This window comes from Syngnathus scovelli, chromosome 12 (genome assembly GCF_024217435.2).
Source record: "Syngnathus scovelli strain Florida chromosome 12, RoL_Ssco_1.2, whole genome shotgun sequence".
In the NCBI taxonomy this organism is placed as follows: domain Eukaryota; kingdom Metazoa; phylum Chordata; class Actinopteri; order Syngnathiformes; family Syngnathidae; genus Syngnathus; species Syngnathus scovelli.
The window spans coordinates 6,559,180-6,582,227 of NC_090858.1; the positions used below are offsets into that span (position 1 = coordinate 6,559,180).

At 40.9% G+C, this 23,048-nt stretch overlaps 1 protein-coding gene across 2 annotated transcripts; it reads left to right on the forward strand.

Annotated features, from left to right (window-relative positions):
* The first annotated feature begins 2,011 nt into the window (after positions 1 to 2,011).
* On the forward strand, positions 2,012 to 22,175 carry LOC125978626 (ligand-dependent corepressor). Of its 2 annotated transcripts, none has more exons than XM_049736155.1 (7): positions 2,012 to 2,176; positions 8,712 to 8,777; positions 9,168 to 9,247; positions 9,325 to 9,457; positions 9,600 to 9,917; positions 9,996 to 10,095; positions 16,795 to 22,175. In XM_049736155.1, exons 1-7 carry the CDS (start codon positions 2,080 to 2,082, stop codon positions 21,077 to 21,079), a joined length of 5,079 nt encoding a protein of 1,692 aa, XP_049592112.1. In that variant the 5' UTR covers positions 2,012 to 2,079; the 3' UTR covers positions 21,080 to 22,175. The 2 variants fall into 2 exon arrangements, with proteins under 2 accessions (XP_049592112.1, XP_049592113.1); XM_049736156.1 differs by lacking the exon at positions 16,795 to 22,175 and adding an exon at positions 11,753 to 16,657.
* Positions 22,176 to 23,048: the final 873 nt, after the last annotated feature.

Below are 23,048 nucleotides of genomic sequence, written 5' to 3' on the forward strand. Positions count from 1 at the left end.
GTATGCTACCTTCATTAGCTATCGTAAAGTGGGAAATCTCCTTAGAAATATTGAAAAAAACATTTGAAATACCTCGCCTCATAAATCATATTATTTCATTGTAAACTCTATTTACAGAAATTGGGAGGTTAGGTTAAATTGATGCGAGGACAAGCGTGTGCTCTCGGGCTGGTGACATTTTTCTGTGATGGCTTTCAAACGTCCGACAGACAGTGGAGGCATCACTACAACAGCACCATGGCGAGCAGCCCTTGTTACTTTTTCATTGCCCGAGTGTGTTTGCTCATTGAAATAAGTCTCTCTGATTGGACACGCGGTGCTTCATTACAGCAGCAGTGCAGGGTGCACTTTAATATCCTTCAGGCTACATTTATTATGTATGTCATGTGTAAAGATTGGAACACTTTGAATAAAGTCTGAATTTTATTGCCACTGCAAAACAGCGTCCACGAATGTTAATTATAATAGTAACGGGCATAGGCTATGCACGGGGGGGTTGCTAAAGATTTTTGGATTATGAAAGCATGTACTATAATATATGTATAATATAGATATAATAGGACCCCATTTCTCATTTGATGTGGTTTTAGAATGGATAAGTCATCTGCCTCACATTTCTGAGGCTGATGTTCCAATCCAGGCTCTGGTCTTTCTTTGTTGAGTTTGCATCTTCTTCCCATGCTTGCAACATGTTTCGGCTTTAAATATCTGCGACCGTATTTAGAGTTTTATTCCATGTGTAGTCCTCTGGGCCAAGGTCAAGCTGTATAGGTTCCTGCATGCTCACCTATGACCCTCGTAAGGAAAAGTGGTACGCAGCACGATGGATGAATGAATTTCTGATCATGCGATCCTAGGTAATTAATGAAAATAAAACATTATTTTCATTTAATTCACCGGAATTCAAGTGTGTTCCCCTCATTGTTGCATCTAGTTGGGAAGTTACGTTGGAGCATTCAAACATATCTGCAGTCCATGTCTGTTTCACATCATATTCATCAGCGGGGAGTAATTATTACAGAGAGCAGCTTGCTTGTGATTAAGTCACGCTTTATTATGGTTGTGTAATGAGTCTGCCTAAAGATGATAAGGCAGTGGATAAATGTTCCCACGTGGCTCCATTATGACTATTATGACCTCTCAGCTATCAACAATAAATAATTACATATATAGGATTCTGACACCGTTTGTTGTCGGATGAAACAAATAGTTTGAATTGTCGTCCTGGTTACGAATTAGGTCACTCCACCACAAATAGAATTGTAATACACATCATGCATATTGCATAGTTTCTGCCCTATTAGAAGCATCTCCAATTTTAAGTTTTTTACAGTAGCTAAAACACAAGGCAAAGTCTTTGCTGTTTTTCCAGCAAATTAAAACAAGTAAAATGTGTACAATACATAATATGTGGGTCAACATGTACTCTACTGTGCTGCTTTGGTAATGGTACACAGTGGAACCACCCAGCCCCTATAGTCACACAGCATAGTTTGACTCCCAACAATTTGGGAGTTGAAGAAGGCTGACATTTTATGTAGCAAAGATCACTACTGTTGGCTGAAATTGACGCCAAAGTGCTCGTGGGCTCTCCTTGTGAACTTCATGGCTCCAGAAATGTTTACAAATATTTATTTAGGCTATTTATTTAACCTTCATGTGAAATACGTTTTAATTTAATACTTGTTTATTTTACTATATTAATACGTAGTGCTAATGTTCAAACTGCCCAATGGCTTACAATAATACTTTTTTTGAACTTAAAAGTCTGTCTCGTATTAGATGAACATTTGGGGCTTCTATACTACTGTATTTTAATCTTGGTTATCACTGTGCTACTGGAGATATATGGTTTTCCCCCCCGGTAGTATTTGGTGTAAAACGTTTGAGAACAACTTGCTGATTTTATCAATTTGTTCTGTACAATACAATACACTATAACAATATTAAGAATGTGTTTAGAAAGAAGCGTGTGGGAATAGGGATTTCCTTTCACACAGCACGTCGACGCGCGCGTTCACGAGTTCAGAGCTTCCTTTCGGCGTGCGGGTGCCCGCCTCCGGAGAAGAACGACAGAAAATGGCGAGTCAGTGTAAAAAGCAGCAATGCACCATCGACAGGCGCGGCTTTCGGCAAGAACTTGACTCGTGGCGGCACAAACTCATCCACTGTGTAGGTAAGAAACGAGCCAGCGACACCAAATCGAATTTAAGCAGCTGCAATCGGCGTCGGTTCGGGAGGGTTCGGTGTAAATAATCAGCTATAACCCAACTCACTTCGGGGCATCTCGAGCGCCTTTTTTTGTCCGCAACTATTATCCTCAATCGGAGTCACTGGATGAATATTACAGCTTGTTTTGCATGTTTTGCATGTTTTTGTTTCATAGCTCTTTTTTTTAGCGTTCGTGTGGGATTTAAACTCTTTAGACGGGGGCCGAGTGTAATTGTAGTTTGTTTAAAGGGCACCGTGCTCGCCTTAAAGGGAGTGTCACAGGAATTATTATGCACCGCGTCGGCCGATCGGCGCATCCCCGTTTCTTTAAATGAAATGCGCGTTCCCGTGTGTAGTTATCAAGGGTACGTTGCGATTAATCCGCGTGATCGTTCTGGGTTTAATGTGAATAAACATCGCGCTTTTTAAACGGGCTTTTCTCTCCTGGGCACGCGCATGACCACAATGAGGAAGTGAGTGGGGGGACTTCCGCTTTGGAGCGACTGCTTCTCCACTAAACACTTGCAGAAAACATTCCGCGAGGATGTGCCTGCAAATGTATTATAATGCAGTATTTACATTCATGATTTGCGTTGCAGTGCTGTGCTGCAGCCACTCGAGTTTTGATATCATGGTCAGCTGAGCTCACAAGGTCTCATCGACTTGTGGGACCTTGGACCTGTACAACGTAGACGTCAAATTAAAGGGGACCAGATTCAGCACGCCAAATTCATTTTATTTATTTGTTAATATTTTGAATTTACAGCCCAATGTTAAGTGCGTCAACTCCCTGTTTCTAGCGAAATGCATTTATCTTATTAACTTGGGTGGGACTGCTGGAAGCAAAATGCAAGTACAGTTATTTAGAGTACACTGTATTTTTGTGCCATTGTGATTGAAATGTGTTATATAGCAATACATTTTTTTAAAATAAATACCCACTTTTATTGGATGTAACATTTTGCTATACTTTTGACGTGGTATTAGATCATTTCTGCTTTTTGCAAATATTAGAAGCATTGAAAACCATTTCTAACATACATTAAATGATAGGATTGTTTAGTTGTCCGAAATGGTGGTCCGCCTCGGGCTGGGGATGGTGACCCAATTTGAGAGTCAATATTTGTTTCCATTTAAAATCAATCACCAGTTTTTACTGTTTTCATTGCTGTATATACAATGCAGAAATGCAAGTCTTCAAGTAAGAGGCCTGTCTAAATTGTATCCTTAATCCGCTGTTTGGAAAGTTCTTGGCACACAGTAGTGTTTCTGTGTGGTCTTCTAAAATAAAGTTGTGGTTCCACTTACTGTTGCTGTTCCGTCAGCTCGTAGTAGTCGGGTCATTCTCCTGTGACCTTCACCATCACTGGTAATTTTCTCTGGGTTCATTTTCTCAAAATTAGGCTTTTAGCATCTTGGTGCTAATAATTACAAGGATATAGTATGTTGTCACCATCTTTGAAAATAGCTGTTCTAGTTTATTTGTTATTACTAACAGTGAATGTGATTTAAAAAAAAAAAAAAAACCTTCCTGTTGGTATGGCAGAATCGCATACATGATGTACTGTATGCAATTGAGATTTGACTCATCAGTCCCGTGATTTGCTTTGTGAGTCACCAATCAGCCCTTCCTATGAACAACTCCCATAGCATCCTTCTTAATCTAAACGAATGTCACTAAAATGCGCGCCAGTGTTGACGTTAACACAAAAGGAAGAAAACGCAGCGGTAAAAAAAAAATCACTCGGGCGTCTTGTGACGCCGCTGATCTCAAAATGTCACATTACATCAGTCTCATGTACTGTACAGTGGCCACCATGCATTGCGCCTATTGAAATACACATGCTGTGTACATTTTAAATGCAAGGTGGGAGATGCAAGAGATTATATGGGTAACTTTTCGCCTATTGCCACCAGGTGAGCGCTCACTGTGGATGTAGCCAGAACAAAATGCCACTTGCTTGGTTGTGTGCTCACCGCTTGACACCCCAAAAGAAGACATAATAGTTGTTTGTCACATGCGCCACACCCCTTTTATGATTGACAAGCGTCCCTTGTGTTTGGGCTGCAACTGCATGACAAACACATCAGCCCTCTGCCCCGCAGAAAGACCTTGTGTGTCCACCACAACAAGGACATACTTTTGTTTGGCTTTTGGGTTGGAGAGGGCTGCCCGCACGCCGACACCATCACCCGGCTCGTGCTCAAATGGACATTTTGTATTGGCGTATTTCTTGTGTGCAGTAAAACCACGGAGGCCGAGACAAGGGCAATTGTCCCATAAGACAGGAGCAACAATTGTTTGTATGTTTGCTTGTATGTGCGTTCATGGCTCAGCAGCCCCCAGATGTAAACCGTGTCCCTGACGGAATGTCAGATTTTTTTTTTTTTTTTCGCTTTTTGATTAGTGGGTCCGCAGGGTCTCAGATTTGCCCACATACATACCCAAAAAGCAAATACTGACCTCGGGCAGATTGCCTTATTTATAATTTAGACATATGCGTGTCCCATTTTCTTTTACAGTGGGCCCTAGCGATGTGCTTTTGGCCGACCACTCCCACCCCCTCTCCCTCCCCAACTGAAAAGCAGCAGTTTTTCTACCCATTAATGGTCTTGTGAGTGCTTTTCTGTGGCTTACTTTTCTCAGTTGTACAAATATAGTTTTTTCATGTTTGACTTGACTCATTTTTTTGTTATTCAGAGTTTGTGCAGCTTTGCACCATTTGAGTGTCAGTTTGCATCAGATCACGTTAAGTATTCATGTACAGTACTGTACTACCTTTTTTTTTTTTTTTGCTCTGTAGATGTTCCACAAAACTGCCAGCTCATTCCCTGCCATTAAAGCTGATCCATCTACTGTACAGTACTAATAAGGACGGCAGTGTGTAACACACAGCTTTGCTTATTCCTGTATGTGATCTAATCTTGCCAGATAACCTCCAGATTTTCTGGCTAGCCCAGAGGCTTCTCTCACATGCTTTATAGCCGCCTGGTCTCCGTGATGGACTAGTTGAGGATGAACATAAGTCACGCTGCGTTGCTCAGCTAATTCATGCAAATTTGCCATCCCTCCTCATCTCGTCCCTATTTTTTATCTTTACTGTCATGGAATGGTTGCTGCGTTATCTCAGTGACATGCAAAATTAACACTCGCCATCGGAACGGTGTTGCATTTATAAAACATGATGTTTTTATAGTCCTTAAAGATTAAAAAGCGTCATTGTTGTTGTGTTTTGGGAGGAAAGGCAAACATAGCAGGTTCAGCAGCCTATGTTTTGGCTGCACTGTACACTGATTTGAGCGGAGGGAGCGCCACTGCCACTAGAGCCTGAGTTGTTGCACTGTATGTGTACAGTAGTTGGAGTGGGGGATGGGCCGAGTGGGGGTTGATGCATTGCCGTTCGCCCTGAGCTGCGCAAGAGGAGCAGAAGGGTGGGTCATACATAGGGAAGGAAAGCTTATCATGATAAGAACTCATTTTCACATACCGTCTTGCCTTCAACCATGTTTGGTTTATTTGGGAGATGTATTATACCCGAGTAACTGAATCATTGTTTGACAACATTTGCAAGAGAAATGCATAAAGAAGAGGAAAAACTAACATTCAGCTGTTTTTTTTTAAACTGAGCTTACATTCAGATGTACTTACTAAATCAGTCAATAATCACATACAATTTAGAAAGGATGAATGGATGTGCAATTTAAGGCGGTGTCCAGTCCTCTTTTGGCATCGACGACGCTTTCAAATCTCATCAAGCGTCGTGCAATGTACAACACGGAGGACACAAGGAGCTGCAGTTCCCCACAGCATTTATGGAAATCAGATCATTCCTAAAATTGCATTTATTTCAGCTAGAAAAAACGTGAGGGTGAAATTGTTTTGTTTTTTTGCAGAAAAATCACTTATTTTACACACAGATGATGAAATAACATGAAGCATGTGTTTTTGTGTTGTAAGCTTTGTTATAAGCATTAGCATTCAGAGTCTACAATTGGTTCAGATGGCTTCATTTTAGGCCTGTTGCACACTACTAGTTTATAGCGCATTTGTTTTGCTTTGGAATTGTTTTGATGGACCCCAAAACCGAGTGAGAATGTTGACCATGATGAGGCTGACAAGACCTTGAAGTGCAGACAGCAGCACACCAAACGATTATTGCTAGAGTGTTTATCCATCTGTTTTGTTAGCTGGAAAAATTCCTCTGGTAAAATCACATTCATTTACTTTTTTTCAGTTTTTTTTTATTTGTAAACAAGGATAGTTTCTATTCAGTTAACATTACATCACACGAATATACCATGTCGGCCTCTCCGTCACCTTACCAAATCAGGATTTGACTCGTGGGCTCAGTTAGGTATTAAAGATGTAGGTCAGGACAAGGGTTTGGCAGATTGGTCAGTGCTCACCTTGATCAGACTTAAGCAGCAACAACACTCTCTGAAAACTCTTAATCCCTACCATTTATAGCCATGCTTCTTTATCAGTTTATTGGTTTTGTCAAATACAATAAATTGAGCCAAAGGGAAAATTTTCATTTAGCTTGAATTCAAACAACCAAGGCTGTTTAATAAATGTCACTCCATTTTTCGTCATTGTCAATGTAACATTTTTGTGACGATGTAAACGTACGTAATCTGGAACAATGTTGAACTAGTGTTCGAAAGTCTTGTTTTGTTCCCTCATGGCAATCGCTGATGAATGGAAAGCTACTTACTTGATTTTTGTATGAATTCTGACTAATTCTGCATGAAAGTCCCGTCCTCTAATGAAGGTTAATGACTTCCTGTTAATTCAATTAGGACTTTAGAAATGAAGATAACTATCCTATTAACCCAATGACCCGATTATTCTCCTCAGTCGTAGCCAAGTTTCAATATTATGAGGTTTTAGGTATTACTTTTTTTTCTTTACCCCTTTTCTTAATAACTTTTCCGTTTGTGTGCTTAATTTAGTATCTGGCACAAATTTGTTCATTCTAATTCAAAGCCGATATTCGTAGCAGCATCTCAATTATGTCCCAATTCTTTGCGTAACCTCGTTAAAATAGCAAAGGTTCTTTTTTAGAGTGGATCTTGTAATGTAAAAAGTGGCACTTTACGCCATAACACCTGTAATTCTTCACACTTTTGGCATAGGCAGTAGCATTTCATCACTGGCCATTGCATTCTGTTTTTATTTTGTAAAGCTTGCAGAAAGGATAAACAGGCCATTAATATTTTACACGCTGCACGTGTAACTGCCTACATTTATTCATTTTTATTTTTAAATGCAAGTTTCCGCTTCACAAATGGTTTAACTTTAAAGATGAATTTGTGTAGGATTTTTTTTTTTTTTATCCAGCACACTATCCTCTGCCAGTAATAGGAAAGAATTAATAATGCCTCAGAGTCATGGCATTACTCAATGACACAGTTTTTAAATGCCTGAAAGTGAATTCTTGGAGAGTAGTTTGATGTCATGGTGCTGCTCTGTCAAATGAAAGTGGATGACCTACTTTCTGGGCCTGCCTCCGAAATATTTCAGAAGTAGGATTGGATGGCTTCAGCTGAGTCCTGTGCAGTAACCCAGAAACAGACTCGTGCTGCAGCTAAAGGCAAGGCTGTGTGTTCCACCGCTTCACGCCCCCCCCCCCCCCCCCCCCCCCCCCCCCTCTGCTCGCTTTGGCTGTATATATAAAAAAAAAAAAGTGGGTGGGAATTTCTAGGGAGGCAGAGAGAGTGCATTTTGAACACATGACAGCGCTTGGTCCAATTGACTGAGTTGGCAAAGAGAGTGGCTGCTTGGGGATCGTGAATTGTAAGTACATCTTTTACTGAATTGTCACTTTTTATCCTCCTCTCTTGTCAGATTTGTTTTCATGGCGCCTTTAAAGACAGTTGGGAATAATGCACACATTTTACATGCGACTCAGTGGACAGATGCGCCATGTGACCTCTTTAGCGCTTGATTTGATGTATGTAGTGCTTTTTAAATTGGTTTTGTTGGCCCCGCAGCAGTAAGCGTGCATTACGTACAGTATGCACATGTTGTTTAGTCTATGTAATGCTGAGAGCTTTTCAACAACAGGGTCTGCAAAACCCCCTCAATTTCACATTTGGGATTGTTTGGTTAGATCTGCTGAGGCTGCTAATAAGCCAGTGAAAGCTTCACAGGGCTGCAAAGAATGTTTTGATCATTTCACCTGGCAGTCATATTTACAGTATGCACTCGCTCCCTAACTCTGTAGTTGCTTCAGTTGCCTGGCAACAGGGGGGATGAAGGGTATGTTAGTGTTAAAGTAAAAGAAGAAACGCGGGTTGACAGCTGATGGTGTATTTTACCTGCAGCGGGGGGGGTGGGCTTGAACACCGGTGTTGTCAAGATGAAACGGGCAAAAGATGGATTAGACATTTTTTCTAAAAATAACAACCACGGTTTTCTTTTTGAGATAATTGCTCTCATTTGAAAGATTTCAAATATAGCACAAATTCTTAACCATATGTCATGTCTTTTCCTTCAGGTTTTGAGAGCATTCTAGAAGGTCTGTTTGGCACAGAACTGGTTGAAGACCTCCAACTATTTAAGGGTAAGTATCTCACAGTGCCTCTTAACATACAAGGCAGGTGAATGAATGACATTGTATGGCATGGAATCTGTTGACTGTACCATGCGGTGCCCCTCCGCATTGACTTTTCTTAACAAGGCAGCTGAAGAGACAACCAAGTCGGTGTTTTGTATGGCGCAAAGCCAGTCAAATATCCTACGGTCGTTTTAATAATGCATGCTGTGATACAACGGGAGTAATTGTGTTTCCATCATATCGACACGGTCAATATTGCTTTAGTTGAAGCGGAATTCATACATTAACCTTTGAGAAATGAATGAACTGATTTAGCCCTCCAATTGCAATTCAAGTTGATTTCTGTTTTTTTCCGCAACACATTTTAATAGCGTGCCGTGTGTTTGATGTCCACAGACTTGGAGCCTGTCGCAGTGTCTGATTGGTCATTTGATAAAAAATGTTTATTCTGCTGTTTTAGAAGAGACAAAGTTAAGGTAAGCGTTTTGTTTTCAATATAGCCACACGGCAGCACACGTCCGTGTCTTTTCTGAGCCGTTTCAACACTTCACAGGAACACTTGATTGGCTTAAGTAGCGAGGAGAGTCAAGATCCACTCAAACCTCTGGTGGTGAAAGATCAGACCACCATCAGCAAATTAGAGAAGCAAGCTGAGGAATTTCTCAATGCAGTCCTCTGTAATAAAGGTGAGTGATTTAGCACTGTTCTCACACTCACTTAAAGGTGGGAATGTGATTAACGTAATGATATCACTCCACGCGGGGGCCCGAGCATGGCCAGAAAAATGATCGTAATTAAAACAATACCCGCCCCCCCCCCCACTTTCAGATGTGCCAAGTTTCTCCGATCCACACATCCCAGTAGTGGCGCGGGAGATCCTCCAGAAAATGATCCGACAGTTTGCCGCTGAATATACCTCAAAAACCAGCTCTCCTCAGGATAGTGACTCAGCGCCCCAGCCAAGCGCCGACCAAAGCCTGCAGACCCCAGACGTGACTCCTGGGGCCTCACCAAGCAGCCCCGCTGCCACCGTGGCGGGGCCCGCACACAGCCACAACCCTGTGCTCAGCAAGCTCCTCATGGCTGACCAAGAGGCTCCTCTTGACCTCACCATTAAAAAGACCCCGTCTGAGCCCAGTGAACAAGGTAGTGTCAAACCAAATAGTCTGGGGCGGTGTTGATTCACTATTCAATGTCAACTCAGCTGTGTGTCATTTTCAACAGAGGGAGTCCTTGACCTGTCTATCAAAAAGAGTCGCAATTGCGGCAGCAGCTTACCAGTCCCCAGTCAGCGCCTTACACCCAAGTTGTCTGCAATCAAAGGGTAAGAAAAGTTCATTTTTTCAATTCTCCCCTTTTGTTCTGATGTCTAAATAAAAGTCAAAACGAAAGCCACAGTTCTAACTATTTGACTCATACCTGAAACTAAAATTATTCAACACGGCATACGTTTTTACTCGATGCAAAACCTTTTCAAGTCTGAAAACTCGCGTGAGCGTGTAATTCATCTGCGCCTCATTACCATATTTATTGTGCCGGCTTTTTAGTTTAAGAGACTGTACGCTGTAAACGTGACAGTCACTGCTGTTACAGCTGGGTGACGTAATTAATCGTGTGCGTTTTAAGAAGCTTAAAAAATTCGGTGTACAGTAGCCGTCGTCATAATTGTTTGGCAAAGCACTGTTGAGCTGTAATTCAGAATACAATGCACTCCTTGTGAGTGAAGTTGCATTCCTTTTGCATGCGTATGTAGGGCTCATTTTAAAATAATTAAAAAAAAAAAAAAATATCCCAATATCAAACTGCCGTATGAATCCCACAGGAAGGATTTGAAATGATATTCAAAGCGGTTTACGTGGTGAAAAATAGCAATTTATGGGCTGTCAAAACAACGGCGTCACCTGTTCGTCTGTTGTGTTGGTAATAGAACTAGTTTGCATTTGATGTGTGCAGTCTATCAACATTCACGTCAATCATCTGTCGAGCAAAATTGCCGCTGCCAAAGCCATGAAAATAAAAGTTCCCTCGGGAAGAGATTTATGCAAATGGTACTGTTATTTCACGTTTCTTTGTTGATGAAACACGAATTTGATGAGATCCTTTGAAGCCGATGTAAGGAACCTACAGCCCTTCATCTAATACTAACGCATTTGCTATAGAGTCCTACAAACTCTACCCACAAATTCTTATGTATAGTGATAAATTTACAGTGACCCTCAGAGGACCGAAAAAAACTTTCCCATTTCCTTAAAACAATTAAAATTGTACCCATTTTTTGATATTTACAATACCTTTATTTTTGTTGTAGTTTTTGTAGCATTGTTACCTATTTTTGATGAATGAAATCATCTTGAAATAGATTTCATCAATCCTGCTGCTTTTGAATAGGTACATCATCAAAATGTCATAAGATTGAACGCAATGTAGCGCTCCCCGCCTCATTTCGTAGTCACCTTCCATTGATTAGGCTTTGATTTAGACATAAACACAACAATCACCCTCTGCTGGCTTACTCTTTTATTGCTGTGCTTGTTCAGTGGTAACGTCACACGCAAAATGTCAAAAGCTCTCAATGCATTTTTCATTTTGTTTTAATTAGTCGTGTGCCAAGCTGCCTCACAGCAATTACAATTACTGGAATCGCATCCTCTTCTTTTGGCTTTACCCATTTTTTTTTTCTTTCTTATGTTTGCCTTCTTGTTTGATTTTTTTTTTTTTTTTTTTGCCCATTATATTCCATTTGTGTCTTTTTTTTGTTGTTCTTGTTGTAAGAAAATAAATGTCTGATTTGAGCCTTTTTTGTTGTTAATATCACAACCAACCATCCAGTCTTTTAAAGCAAAAGAGTGATGTTACCAAAGCAAGGTCATATAATAAAGGAGTGGCCAACATCCTCCCCTCCCCAACCCATCCTCCTTTAGCAAAGCGAGAAAGGCACTGTGCAAGCTCTGCTTACACCCAATTTCCTTCCATCCAATCAGGCGATCCTTGAGCGCGGACCGACAGGATGGGAGGAGGAGGGAGAATATCGGCCACTCCGCCCGTTATAAGCCCTCCTCGTCTCTCGCGTACTCTCTGCACATCAAAGAGGAGGTGGGTCTGGAAAGCGACCCAGAGTCACCTCTCAGCCATAACCACACCACCACGCCCGCTGACCTCTGCGGAAACGGGACGGGGTCCTGGAATTCCAAAGCTCATTTCGGAGCACTTCTCAAACTGAAAGCCAGCAGTGAAGCCGGCGAGCACCTTAAAGACATTCCCAGGTTGTTGGAGGCCGCCAGCCTCTTCTCAAAGTCTCTGTCGTATGGTAAAGGAAGCCACCAGGATGCCTGCCAAGACCACAGCACCTCACTTTATCATTCCAACTTTGACCTCAAGATTCCTCAGGTGCGAGTTTTGACCACGGGAACAGACTCCACTTGGGATCCTCTGCTTTTTGAAAATTCAGGTTCACTTTTAGAGAATGGCCTGGGAAAGAAGCTTCATTCCCTTCTGCCTCGGCAGAATCGCAAAAAGACCAATGGCGTTTTCTGGCCCAACGACACGGATCGCCAAAACTGTGCCCTGGATTCAGAATCTGACCTCGCCAACAAACCACCCAGGAAGAAACGTGGCCGTTACCGCCAGTACAACACGGAGCTGCTGGAGGAGGCCATTGTGGTGGTGATGGGTGGCAAAATGAGCGTATCCAAAGCTCAGTCCATCTACGGCATTCCCCACAGCACACTGGAGTACAAGGTTAAAGAGCGCATGGGGACCTTGAAACATCCCCCGAAAAAGAAACTGAGACTGCTTAGCCAGCTCGATGACCAGAGCCCTTCTCATTTCCCAAAGAGTGAAGAACTCCAGCACATCTCTGAGGAACGAGAGAGCTCATCCACAGAGAATGGGAGTGGTTTGCATGATGGGAGCCTATCACCAAATTAAGAAGAGTAACCTTAGATATGTATAAATCATTTTTAACCAAGCAAGGCATGTTGAATTTATGTCCGTAAGCCCAAGTAGTTCTTTTTTCTAAATTGTGAAATAAGATGAATCATTCCTTGTATTTGGCTATTTAAGATGGCCAGCCATCGACTTTTAACATTTTATGATCTAGATGCGATATGAGATTTGATTGATGTGCGTAATATATTTATTTTAGTTTTAGCGTCTCCCATTTAAGTTATTCCCCCACTTAGATTCTGAGTTCACCGGGTTCAGAAGAAAATGGAAACGTGCCTAAGTGGCGCCCCTCAATGTCTACTGCCAGTACTGTTTTGATCGCTCAGTTTTCCCTTTGTAGTACTGTAGTAGGCCTTGTAAATAGCAAAGCATGAGCATGATGGTGTTATTATCATTATTTTGTATATGTCTGACTGAAAGTTTCAGTGGTGCATTTCAAATGCACATGACAAACTGTATATTCAAACACTAATGAACTCCAAGTATGTGATGGCCCCACAAAGTACTAATAACTACTGAGACAGGTCTCCTTTTTTTTTTTAGAGATTAAGCACAACAGGTTTTTTTTTTGTAATATATCTAGATTCACTGTGCTCTATTTATGAATGGTAATAGTGTTTTCTCAATGCCTTCACAAAGCCTCAGGTCACTTCAGGCTATGGTTTCAAGACTTGTCTTAAACAGCGGATTCACTGTACACTTGCGCATACTGTACTCTATACCTCAGTCACATATAAGCTTCAGTAAACACTTGCCTCCTCTTTTGCCACCTCAAATGTAGTGAATCGGCAATAATTCAGGATATTTAACTTACAGGATAACAACAATGTGCCCTACTTTCAAATGTCTTCACAGCTTACCTTAACAGTAGGTAGTATTTCTGTGCCGGTAGAAGCCTTCAGTGATTCAAACGGGTCACTTAGGAGAGCTTAGCTTTTCCGATAGGAGGCTTCAATGTCTTTTCTCGGTTGCAGAAGAAAACATATAGATATGAAACCCATCATACTATTCATAAGAGTGCTAATTGGAACAACATGATGGATATGGAGTTGGGTCACTCACCTGTATACAGTTGAGACAGTAAAGCAACAGTTGTTTATGGAAACACACTTTCAGGTTTATTCAGTGGAATAGTTTAGTGCCAGTAGCAAGATCTGTTTTGATTTAAATGTCTGCAGTTTGTTTTGAGTGGCTGATCTATTGACATTGACTGCACAAACTAGGCTACTACAAGATTATATGTAATCTTTTTTTTTTTCTCTCTCTCCAGTGCAGGACATTTTAAGTTTATTTTATTTTATTATTATACTGGTAAAAGTAACTGAATATTTTCTGATACACTGGGACAGCTCAGTGTGCATTATCACATATACCTCAGGGCATTCAAGACCTACTGTTCACTTATCAGGTGATTACATGTATGTAGCAAATCACGCAGGCTTTTAGGTAGACACCATGTTGAGTAGAGGTTTCTCTATACTCCTATTATTATTATTATTATTTTATTATTATTATTATTAAATGGTTTGTATTTCTTCTCAGAGGATTTTATGTAAATATATGTGTACATTATTTGGTTATGTATGAGTGGGTCAAACTCACATTCACCACACATACTCAAACTGCCGGCTTATCCTCGTAAATTAATGAACCAATACAGAAATTGACTAACATCCATTTCAAATATGTCAGGAAAAAAATAAAAAACATTGCAGTGACAATCATCACACATCTGTCAGTCAAGTAGTCACTTGACTGGCCCTTCATTTTTTAAGCAACTGGTTGGCTAGCTGATGTTATCACAGATGTATTTCTATTTATCATGCTTTACTGAGATATCGTATGTTGCGCTGAAAAGATGATTACAACTGACGCATAACAGTTATATGGGTGCAGCCACACAGTTTGTACATAAGAAAGTAATTGTGGTTGATAGCATGGTTACACCTTATTTTGTGGACAAATGATGCTGAGACAGATTCAGAATTTTATGACCTGTTCTTTGAATGGAAAAAATAAGGAAAATGTGTGAATGCAGTGAATGCAATGTATTAATCAGTTTTTTGAAATTAATAGATGATTAATCATTGTTTTATCAATCAATGAATGTAAATTGATCTAATGATACATACGTGTTCATAGACACCGACATATATTCAATTGCGTGAGATTAAATATATCTATTGATACATGGATACAAAGAAATTCAATTTTGTCCTGTGTGGACACTTATTTTTTCCCATCACTATTCCGAATGAGCCAGGACAACAAAATTACTCTACCATTTTCGCTGTCTTATATATGATGTAGAGTTGTTAACATAAAAATTGAAGAAAAAAAATGAAAAATGTAAATTACTTTGCATGCCTGAGCTATCTATCTACACGTGAGAAGTTTGATGTATACTAAGGTCTGGTCTTTGAACTACTACTGTTGTACATGTTCTTTGTCGAGTAAACAGTGTGTTAAATTTGTGAGCCTGAAATGTTCAGAATCTGTGCAATGGGTCACTCAGGATAAAATATCTTCATAGTCTGTAATATCCAGAGTAATTTATATCCATATTATACTTCAGAGATAAGTTATCACATTATGAAATGTTGTGCAACTGGGTTGTGATGTAATCGGCAGTTTGCATTTTATACTGTAGCGGCTATTTTGAACAGGTGTTAAGAGAAGGCATGCGTGTGGTGTCCGTATCGCTGTGCTGTAGTGAAAGGGCGAGAGAAACCCTCAGGGATGAAACCCTTACCATTCAGAATTCAGGTACTTTACTCCTTAGGTTTTACCAGCAGGGATTGAAGTTAATTTAAAAACACACAAAGTGCCAGTATGGCAATTCTTATTTTTACTCTGAAAAATATTTTTAATCCCTTAAGATTTACATGTGAAATATTTTTGCCATACTATATTCCGATTTAAAAAGAAATGCATCTTTTCAGCCTCTCTTTATTTTTGTAGTTTTAGACAGTGAATGTCAATGCGACCACAGCTGCGGGTAGGAGATGGCTTCTTATTACCATTTTCTATCCTAGCTTACCTTTTCTAACTCAAGCCTGGATTTATTTGGATGGCTCTTTGTTGTTACACTGAAGGGTTCAACTAAGGGGGGGGGGAGGGGTGCACCAATCATGCCTCATTTATGCCCTCTGCACAAAAAGCGGTAACCGATGTAGTTCAAAGTGTAGCTTCTTTCATTTTGAAATGAAATGTATGCTCTCTTCCAAAGTTCAAGCTATAGCTTCAAAGTATTTGGTACAAAATTGGAGATTTGCATTTGAAATTTTCAAAATAAAATATAAATTCCGTTCTATTTTACGTGTCTCAGGAATCCATTTTCTAGACCACCTTGTACTTTTTTCCCAAATGATGTTCATTGGAATCCTATAAATATCTGTTAAAAAATAGCAAACTATAGCGTGCAAGAACTTTGTGCTCAAAACTACCTCACTGACATAATGTCAGTAATATTTATGAAATACAAAATAGAATAGACTACAATACATCCTTATCTATATTGCGCTTTCACAACACCTTTCAATATTACCTGATGTAATTTAAACCTTACTCTTGACTCCATGAAATTTCTCCCATATAAAGCTCTCATTTTTACAAATATCTATACCCATTTTTATTTGGTCTGTTGATTTAATTTAAAGAGCACTTGTTTATATATATTTTTATTTGCACGATATAAAAAGTTGACACAATGTATGTATTCTGTATTTGCCCCAATGTATTTTGCTCTTTGAAGTGGTAGAAAATGTAACTTGTTTTAAAGTCAGTGTCTTGTGCATGTGTAGGATTTTCTTAATGTGACAATAAATAGTGTGCAAAGAAGAAAACTGTAATATCTGTAACAATGTAATTGGTCAAGTTCACTGGATTTAAATTGACTTAAATAAACACTTATTCTTCTAATAAATATGCAATGATAAACATTTTATGCCCATTTATTTTGTTCAACTTCTACAACACAACACTCGTTATTTTATCGTAAACCCACTATTGCCTGAGAAATAACGTTTTTTTTTTTTTTTTCTAATGGCTCATTTCTTTTCTATCTCGTTTCCCACAGTGAGTGTCAGGACGTGCGCATTGCAAAGGTGAAAGAACTGCAGTCCACCTCAACACTGGAACAGTTCATGGCTAAGCTCTGCCGCCACCATCAGAGAACGATTGTTGACGCCATAGGTTTCCTGCAGAAGGAGGTCGCAACCTCCAAGACACGGCAAAGTAGTGACACTGGAATCCAAGGAGAAACCAGCTCCACTCCAAAACCTGGCACAGTCACGCCTGAGAAGTTTCTTAGTAGATCAACACCAAAATTTGAAGTTTTGGATATGTCATGTTCTATCCAAAGTTGTAGTGTCACAGAAAGAAATCCACAGACAGTAGTTCCATTGACATCTGTTGGTGTTTGCTCCAAGGTAGATCTCCATAGTCCTGGGTCCAGGAGCACCCAAGTTCATATCCCCATGAATGCAGAGAACAACCGCAATGGTGATCATGCACCTCTCAAGATGAAAATCATGAAAAGCAGTAATGTTGCCGCTGGTAAAAAGTTATCGTGTGTGCTGACAACCTCGCTTACATCAGACTCTGATTCGTTGGAGGACAAGCAAAGTAACTCAAATTCCCTGAACACAATGAACACTCGTAGCGCTAGACTCAGCTCATCTCTTAAAAGACAATATCAATTAAGTCAAATGCATCATGCAAGGCAGAGCAGAGCTGCATGGAAAGCTGAAGGTGTTCCACCCAAGCAGTGTAGCGCAGATTTACCACGAACTGCCAGGAAGACCATCCGGCCATCGGCCCATCAACCCCCTAGACACTCTCCTTACAGGACAGTTGATCCTGATCTTGGCCACTGTGACATTGTTTACATTGACAAGCCAATTACAGAGTGTTTTAAAGATAAACATAATTTGATTCCCCGTCGCAATGCTAGAAAAAGCACTAGGGGACATTTGTACTCGGATGAAATCTGGGAGTTAAAAACTGTCCGCACCTTGGCTGGCAGAGGTAATCTTAATTCGATGCCAGAGTTGATTACACTGGTTACCCCCAAACAAATGCTCTCCAAGCCTGAAGGTGTACCCCCGATAGATGTGCCTTTTGCTTCAGCATGTCGAGAGATTATAAGTGAAGGCACGTGCTCAGAACAGACTGTTGAGATGATAGTTCCAGGGACAGGAGATATTGTTGAAGTGGCAGCCGGTGAAGTCGAAACAGTTGTCGTAGAAACTAGTCAGACAGATCAAGTTCTGAGCCAGTTGGAGACCCCCGTCCCTAAAACATACTCTGTAACAGAAAAGACAGTAAAAGATGGCACAACAAATATCAGAACAGATGTTGAATCATACCAGTTAAAACATGATCAACCTTCTGAAAGTGAGGAACAAGTACCACGAGCTTCATTTGAGGAGGCAACGCAAGAGGAGAATGAGCCCGAACCGGAAAAGAATGAATCTACTGGCAAAGTCATGTCAGAAACAGCTGTAGAACAATCAGGCAAAAACAATGAGCAAGTTGAATCTCAGATTTCATGTGCAAATATGCAGACCAGTGAGCTGGTTACGCTTCATATTACCACACCATCACCCATGACTTATCCAGAAAACCAAGAAACTGAAAAGGCAATAGGCAATGAGAGATCCCAGGAACCACACCAGAATATACACTCTGAAAACAGACAAAACACCAGAAAGTCCAACAACTCTGGTTCTGCTGACCAGATAAAGAGTGAACTCGAAATTCCATCGGCCACTGTTAAAAGTGTTGAGCCTGTAGCGACAGTAGAACAAGATGATACATATGATATTTCTTCAAAGACACTTGATACACTCTTAAAGGAATTACCTCCTTGGCGTAGAAAAAAAGGCACCGTTATCTCTCTGCCAAAGAGGTTACAACAAGCAAAGACGATAATCGTGGGCTATGTTAATGGGAGACCCGTATCGGCCTCTGACCGAAGCCTGCGCCGTAGATCAAACTCCAGTAGCACCTCACCAGTCAAACAAACTCAGAAAGTACTGAAACAGGATGAGGTTGACTCAACTGAGACTAATTTGGAAAATAATTTCCCTGAAACAGAAATGCCCAAAGAATCCATCGTGAGCACATCCGAGTGTCCACAAGTTTCAGCCTCTGACATACCAGAAAGCCCAACGATTAAACCCCTACGCAAATCCAATCCAACCCACCATCACAAGCTCGTTCAGCAAGATGAACCAACAGAAACCAAACGACAACTCAGATCAACTGTCCAGAAACCAGATGAAACTCTTGCACCTTCTTCAAATGTGGTTCCATCCATTTCACCTCCAAAACCTGCTCCTCCAGCGCTGTATCCTTTTTGTCCTTCTCCTCTGGTAGAGTCATTACCACCAGTACCCCCTGAACCATCACAAATGAGCATCGTCCCCAACACACCAGTGATATTAAACATCGAGCAAACTCAATCAATAGAAGAAACCCCGAGTTTGCTCGTCAGACAAAAGTTAAGGTCTTCAAAGATGGGAGGAAAGGAAAGTAAAAATGAGAACCAGCAGCTTGGTGTAGAGTCAAGCAGTCCAATGGAGGATCAGGCTTCCCATAAGACTGAAATGTCCACAACTGAAACAAGAGGAAAACGTGTTCTTAGAATGGAGCCCATGACACAGAATGCAAATGTGCCACCTTCAGTTGACAATTCTGGAAGTTCACATCTTAACAGCACCTGTAGAGTAGACAAACCCACAAGAATGCCACTGAGAAGTGAAAGTAGCAAGGCAGAACAGTCTCCCCTACCTGCCCCTCAATCCCCACCAGACAACAAGAAGCTTTCTTTGCGATCAAGGTTGTCTTCACCTTTTCCCGGTTTAGTCTCAGCATCTGTAAAGAACACTGAAGTGGCATCACTGACCAGAACTTCTCCAGAGAAAATAACGAGAACGCAGATGAAGGGTGCTTCATTATCAACTGTATCATCAATCGCCCCTGTTATGGGACCAAGACACCAGCCGCGCAAACAGATCAACAAGTTCTTAGAGACACTGACTGGAGAAGAAAATAAACAGCTTCTTACTAACTTGAACCTCAAATATGACAAGATGCAGAAAGGCTGGTTGCAAATGGAGAGAGATGGCCAGACAACAGCAAAATATAAAAACAAAGCAGACAGGCAGGCTGCCATTTGGAAAAGTAAGCGCAGGGCCCGCAAGCCAAAGTCATTAGAGCACCAGAAGTGCTCACCGGTGCAATTGCTCTTCATGAAGGACTACAAGCTCTCCAGTATTTGTCGCTGGTTCCTGGAGTCAACTGAAACAAAGTCTCTCATCATTGTTAAGAAAGTAAATACGCGTCTTCCGTCTGAAACCCAGCTTTGCTTTCACAGCTCGTCCAGCGGATCAGGAGTCTCTCATGGTGTTTTTCCAAGCTTACAGGCAGAGCGTTTAAAGAAGCATCTCAAAAAGTTTGCCGTCGCCTCTCCTGTAAAGAGCAACCCCAAAAGTCAAAAGCTGATAGCCAAGGCCCTGGAGCCGGAGACAGCGTCCGTTAAAGGCAAAGAGAGGCGAGATCATCCCAGCAGTGCTCACACTTCCAAACAATCGGATATCTGGCTTGATGCTCAGGGACAAGGTGAACCCCAGAAAGCTCCTGGCAAGCCTAAGAATCCGGCGAGTGCCAGGATTTTGAGGAAATACTCCAACATCAGAGGAAAGATGCAGGTTCAGCAAACCAATGTACGTTTAAAAGGTGTCCCCAAAAACTTAAAAGCAAACAGATTGAAAAGACTTTCCACAGAATCTGTTTCTGAGTCAGTTGTCCTTCCTCCGCTGAAGACACCAAAAATCCCCCTACCTGCTACCAAGACCTTGAAAACCACAAAAATCTTAAGAAGGAAAACATTTGCCAGGAAGCGGGTGATGAGACGTCGGGCCGCCAAAGCTCAGCATGTCAGTCGGGTAACAAGGTGCTCACAACGACTGAGTTCTGTAGTCAGCTTATCGAAGAGCAAAGGGGCCAAAAAAACATCAGAAGAGGACAAAGATGCAGAAAACGGCACGAATGCTGGCAAATGTCAAACAAATGACTCATTGGAAATCAGAGATGCTCCAGAGGCCACCTTGCAAGATGTGGACGTCAAGCCTCCAAGTGTTACTGACCAGGTGTTGACAAGATCCCAGAGAAAAATGGAAGCGGTGTCAAAGAGGTCCAAGTTAGCTAAGGAACAAGCAGCTCTCAAGCTAGCCAGGAAGGCCGAGCTCATGGGCAAAAAAGGTGCTGTAAAGAGAAATCTCTCTGCCGTTTGGTCGCGTACCAGATCGCAGGAACTCCTGGCAACTCCCGTTAAGCGCACCAGGACGTCCAGATGAAACTGACCTTTTTAATCTGGAACTCTAATCAGGAAAATCTTGAAAGATCTTTGAAAAGTAAGACCTCACGAAAGGCAGTATGCAAATGTCTTTGGTAAGGCTTTGACTTGACAAAATGCAAATGCGCTGCTTTGCTGGGTGTCAGCTCAGCGCTTCAGGGACGGCATGCGTACCACGGCGGCTTTTTTTGGGGGGGGTTGTGTTTTCTGACACAACTGGACAAGACAAAAAACCTCATTTCTTTTTTTGCTGGACTCTGTGGCATCTAGCTGACACTAAATCATGTTCCCTCCATTTTCTTTCCTCATGAAATGAAAACTTGACATCCTCCAACCCGCCTTCCAATCACAGTCGATGGCCATGTGACTGTCCTGACCAGGTGCCTTATTTATAAAGTTAAAGAATGTTTCTAAATCTGAACTGTCCGTCTTGTCGGTAGTTTGAAAACAAAAGTGTATGCAAATAATTTCCTCGTGTTAACTTGATGGACAAGTGTATTTTTTGATGCCCACTTTCATAGCATTAACTCTATTGCATTAAGTTAAAGTACTTTGTTTTATTCAAGGACGTGACCTTTATTTATGACAAGATGCATTCAAACAACCGACTAACAAGCCTGCCAGGAAAATGATGAACTGCTGGGGATGTTTTAGTCGTAGGAAGCCTGTGGAGCATTAAAGGAACATTACAGGCTATTTGAATTCACATTTAACATTTTTATCTCTTTCAATTTCACCCTCCTTGTTGTCGTGATGTGAAGCCACGCTATGAGTATCATTTTGTTTTTGTGTTAGCACTGTTTCTATTTCATCCTGGTCATCCCTGTCACATGTACAATAAATGCAGACCCCCCCTCCTCCTTGTTATTATCGTTATTTAAGTATTGGGTGTCACCACCTAAATGTAGCCCATATGAAACAGTCCACCAAATATTCAAACTTGAACATGTTTATTCTCTACACTTGCTATTTAATTAATTTTGTTTTGTATATTAGACAGAGTGCTTTATTTGTGGTAATCTAAAAATGAACCGTGCTCATGTGAAGATGGCTGTATTTTTTGCTGGAGTTGACATAAAGATGGCTGAATTTGTTTACTTTGTCTATTTGGTGTTTTATTTTACAGCTCCTACATCCTAAAAGGCATGAAAATGTTTAATTGTGTGGCTAATGGCCTTCACACAATTTTCTACACCATTAACTTTGTGTGAAGGCTGATGTGTGGTATATATGTGTGTGTGTGCGTCTGTCTGTCTGTCTGTCTGTCTGTCTGTCTGTCTGTCTGTCTGTGTCTGTCTGGTCTGACTGGTCTGTCTGTCTGTCTGTCTGTGTCTGTATGTATTAGTGTTGGCTCGTAAGTGAACAATTCGTTCAAAAGAACAAATCCTTTCAGTGAACGAGAGTGAACGAATCACTTTATGCTTCTCTTTGGGTAATCTTGATTTTATAACACTTAAAATAATGTATATACATACATACGCCTAAATATTGTTGTCCAATATATATACTGCAATTTCACATTAGATTACTGGTTTGAAATTTACTTTTATTATTATTATTTTAATAAACATTAAAACCTGTTAAAACTCGTCTGGTGTTTTATTCCTTGTTTTTATTTTTTGGGGCATGAAAACAAAAATCTGACATTTGGTTAACTGCTTTATATGACAATATGTATATGTGTTTTACGTTGTGTAATATGTGTTGGTGTCCCCCAAAATAAAGAGCAGTCAAATACACATTCTTGACACGTACAAAAAATGCATAAAGTTATTAGGTACACCTGAAAATGGTGGTGTACCTAATGGAGTGTCCATGTGACGTCATAGATCAACCAGCCAATCAGGAGGTGGGGGTGAGGGTAGGTGTGGCACTTTTCACTTTCAGTTTAGCTTTGGCCATGATTTTTCTCTAATGAATTGGCCTGTTATACAGACACTCCATTAGGTACACCGCCATTTTCAAGTGTA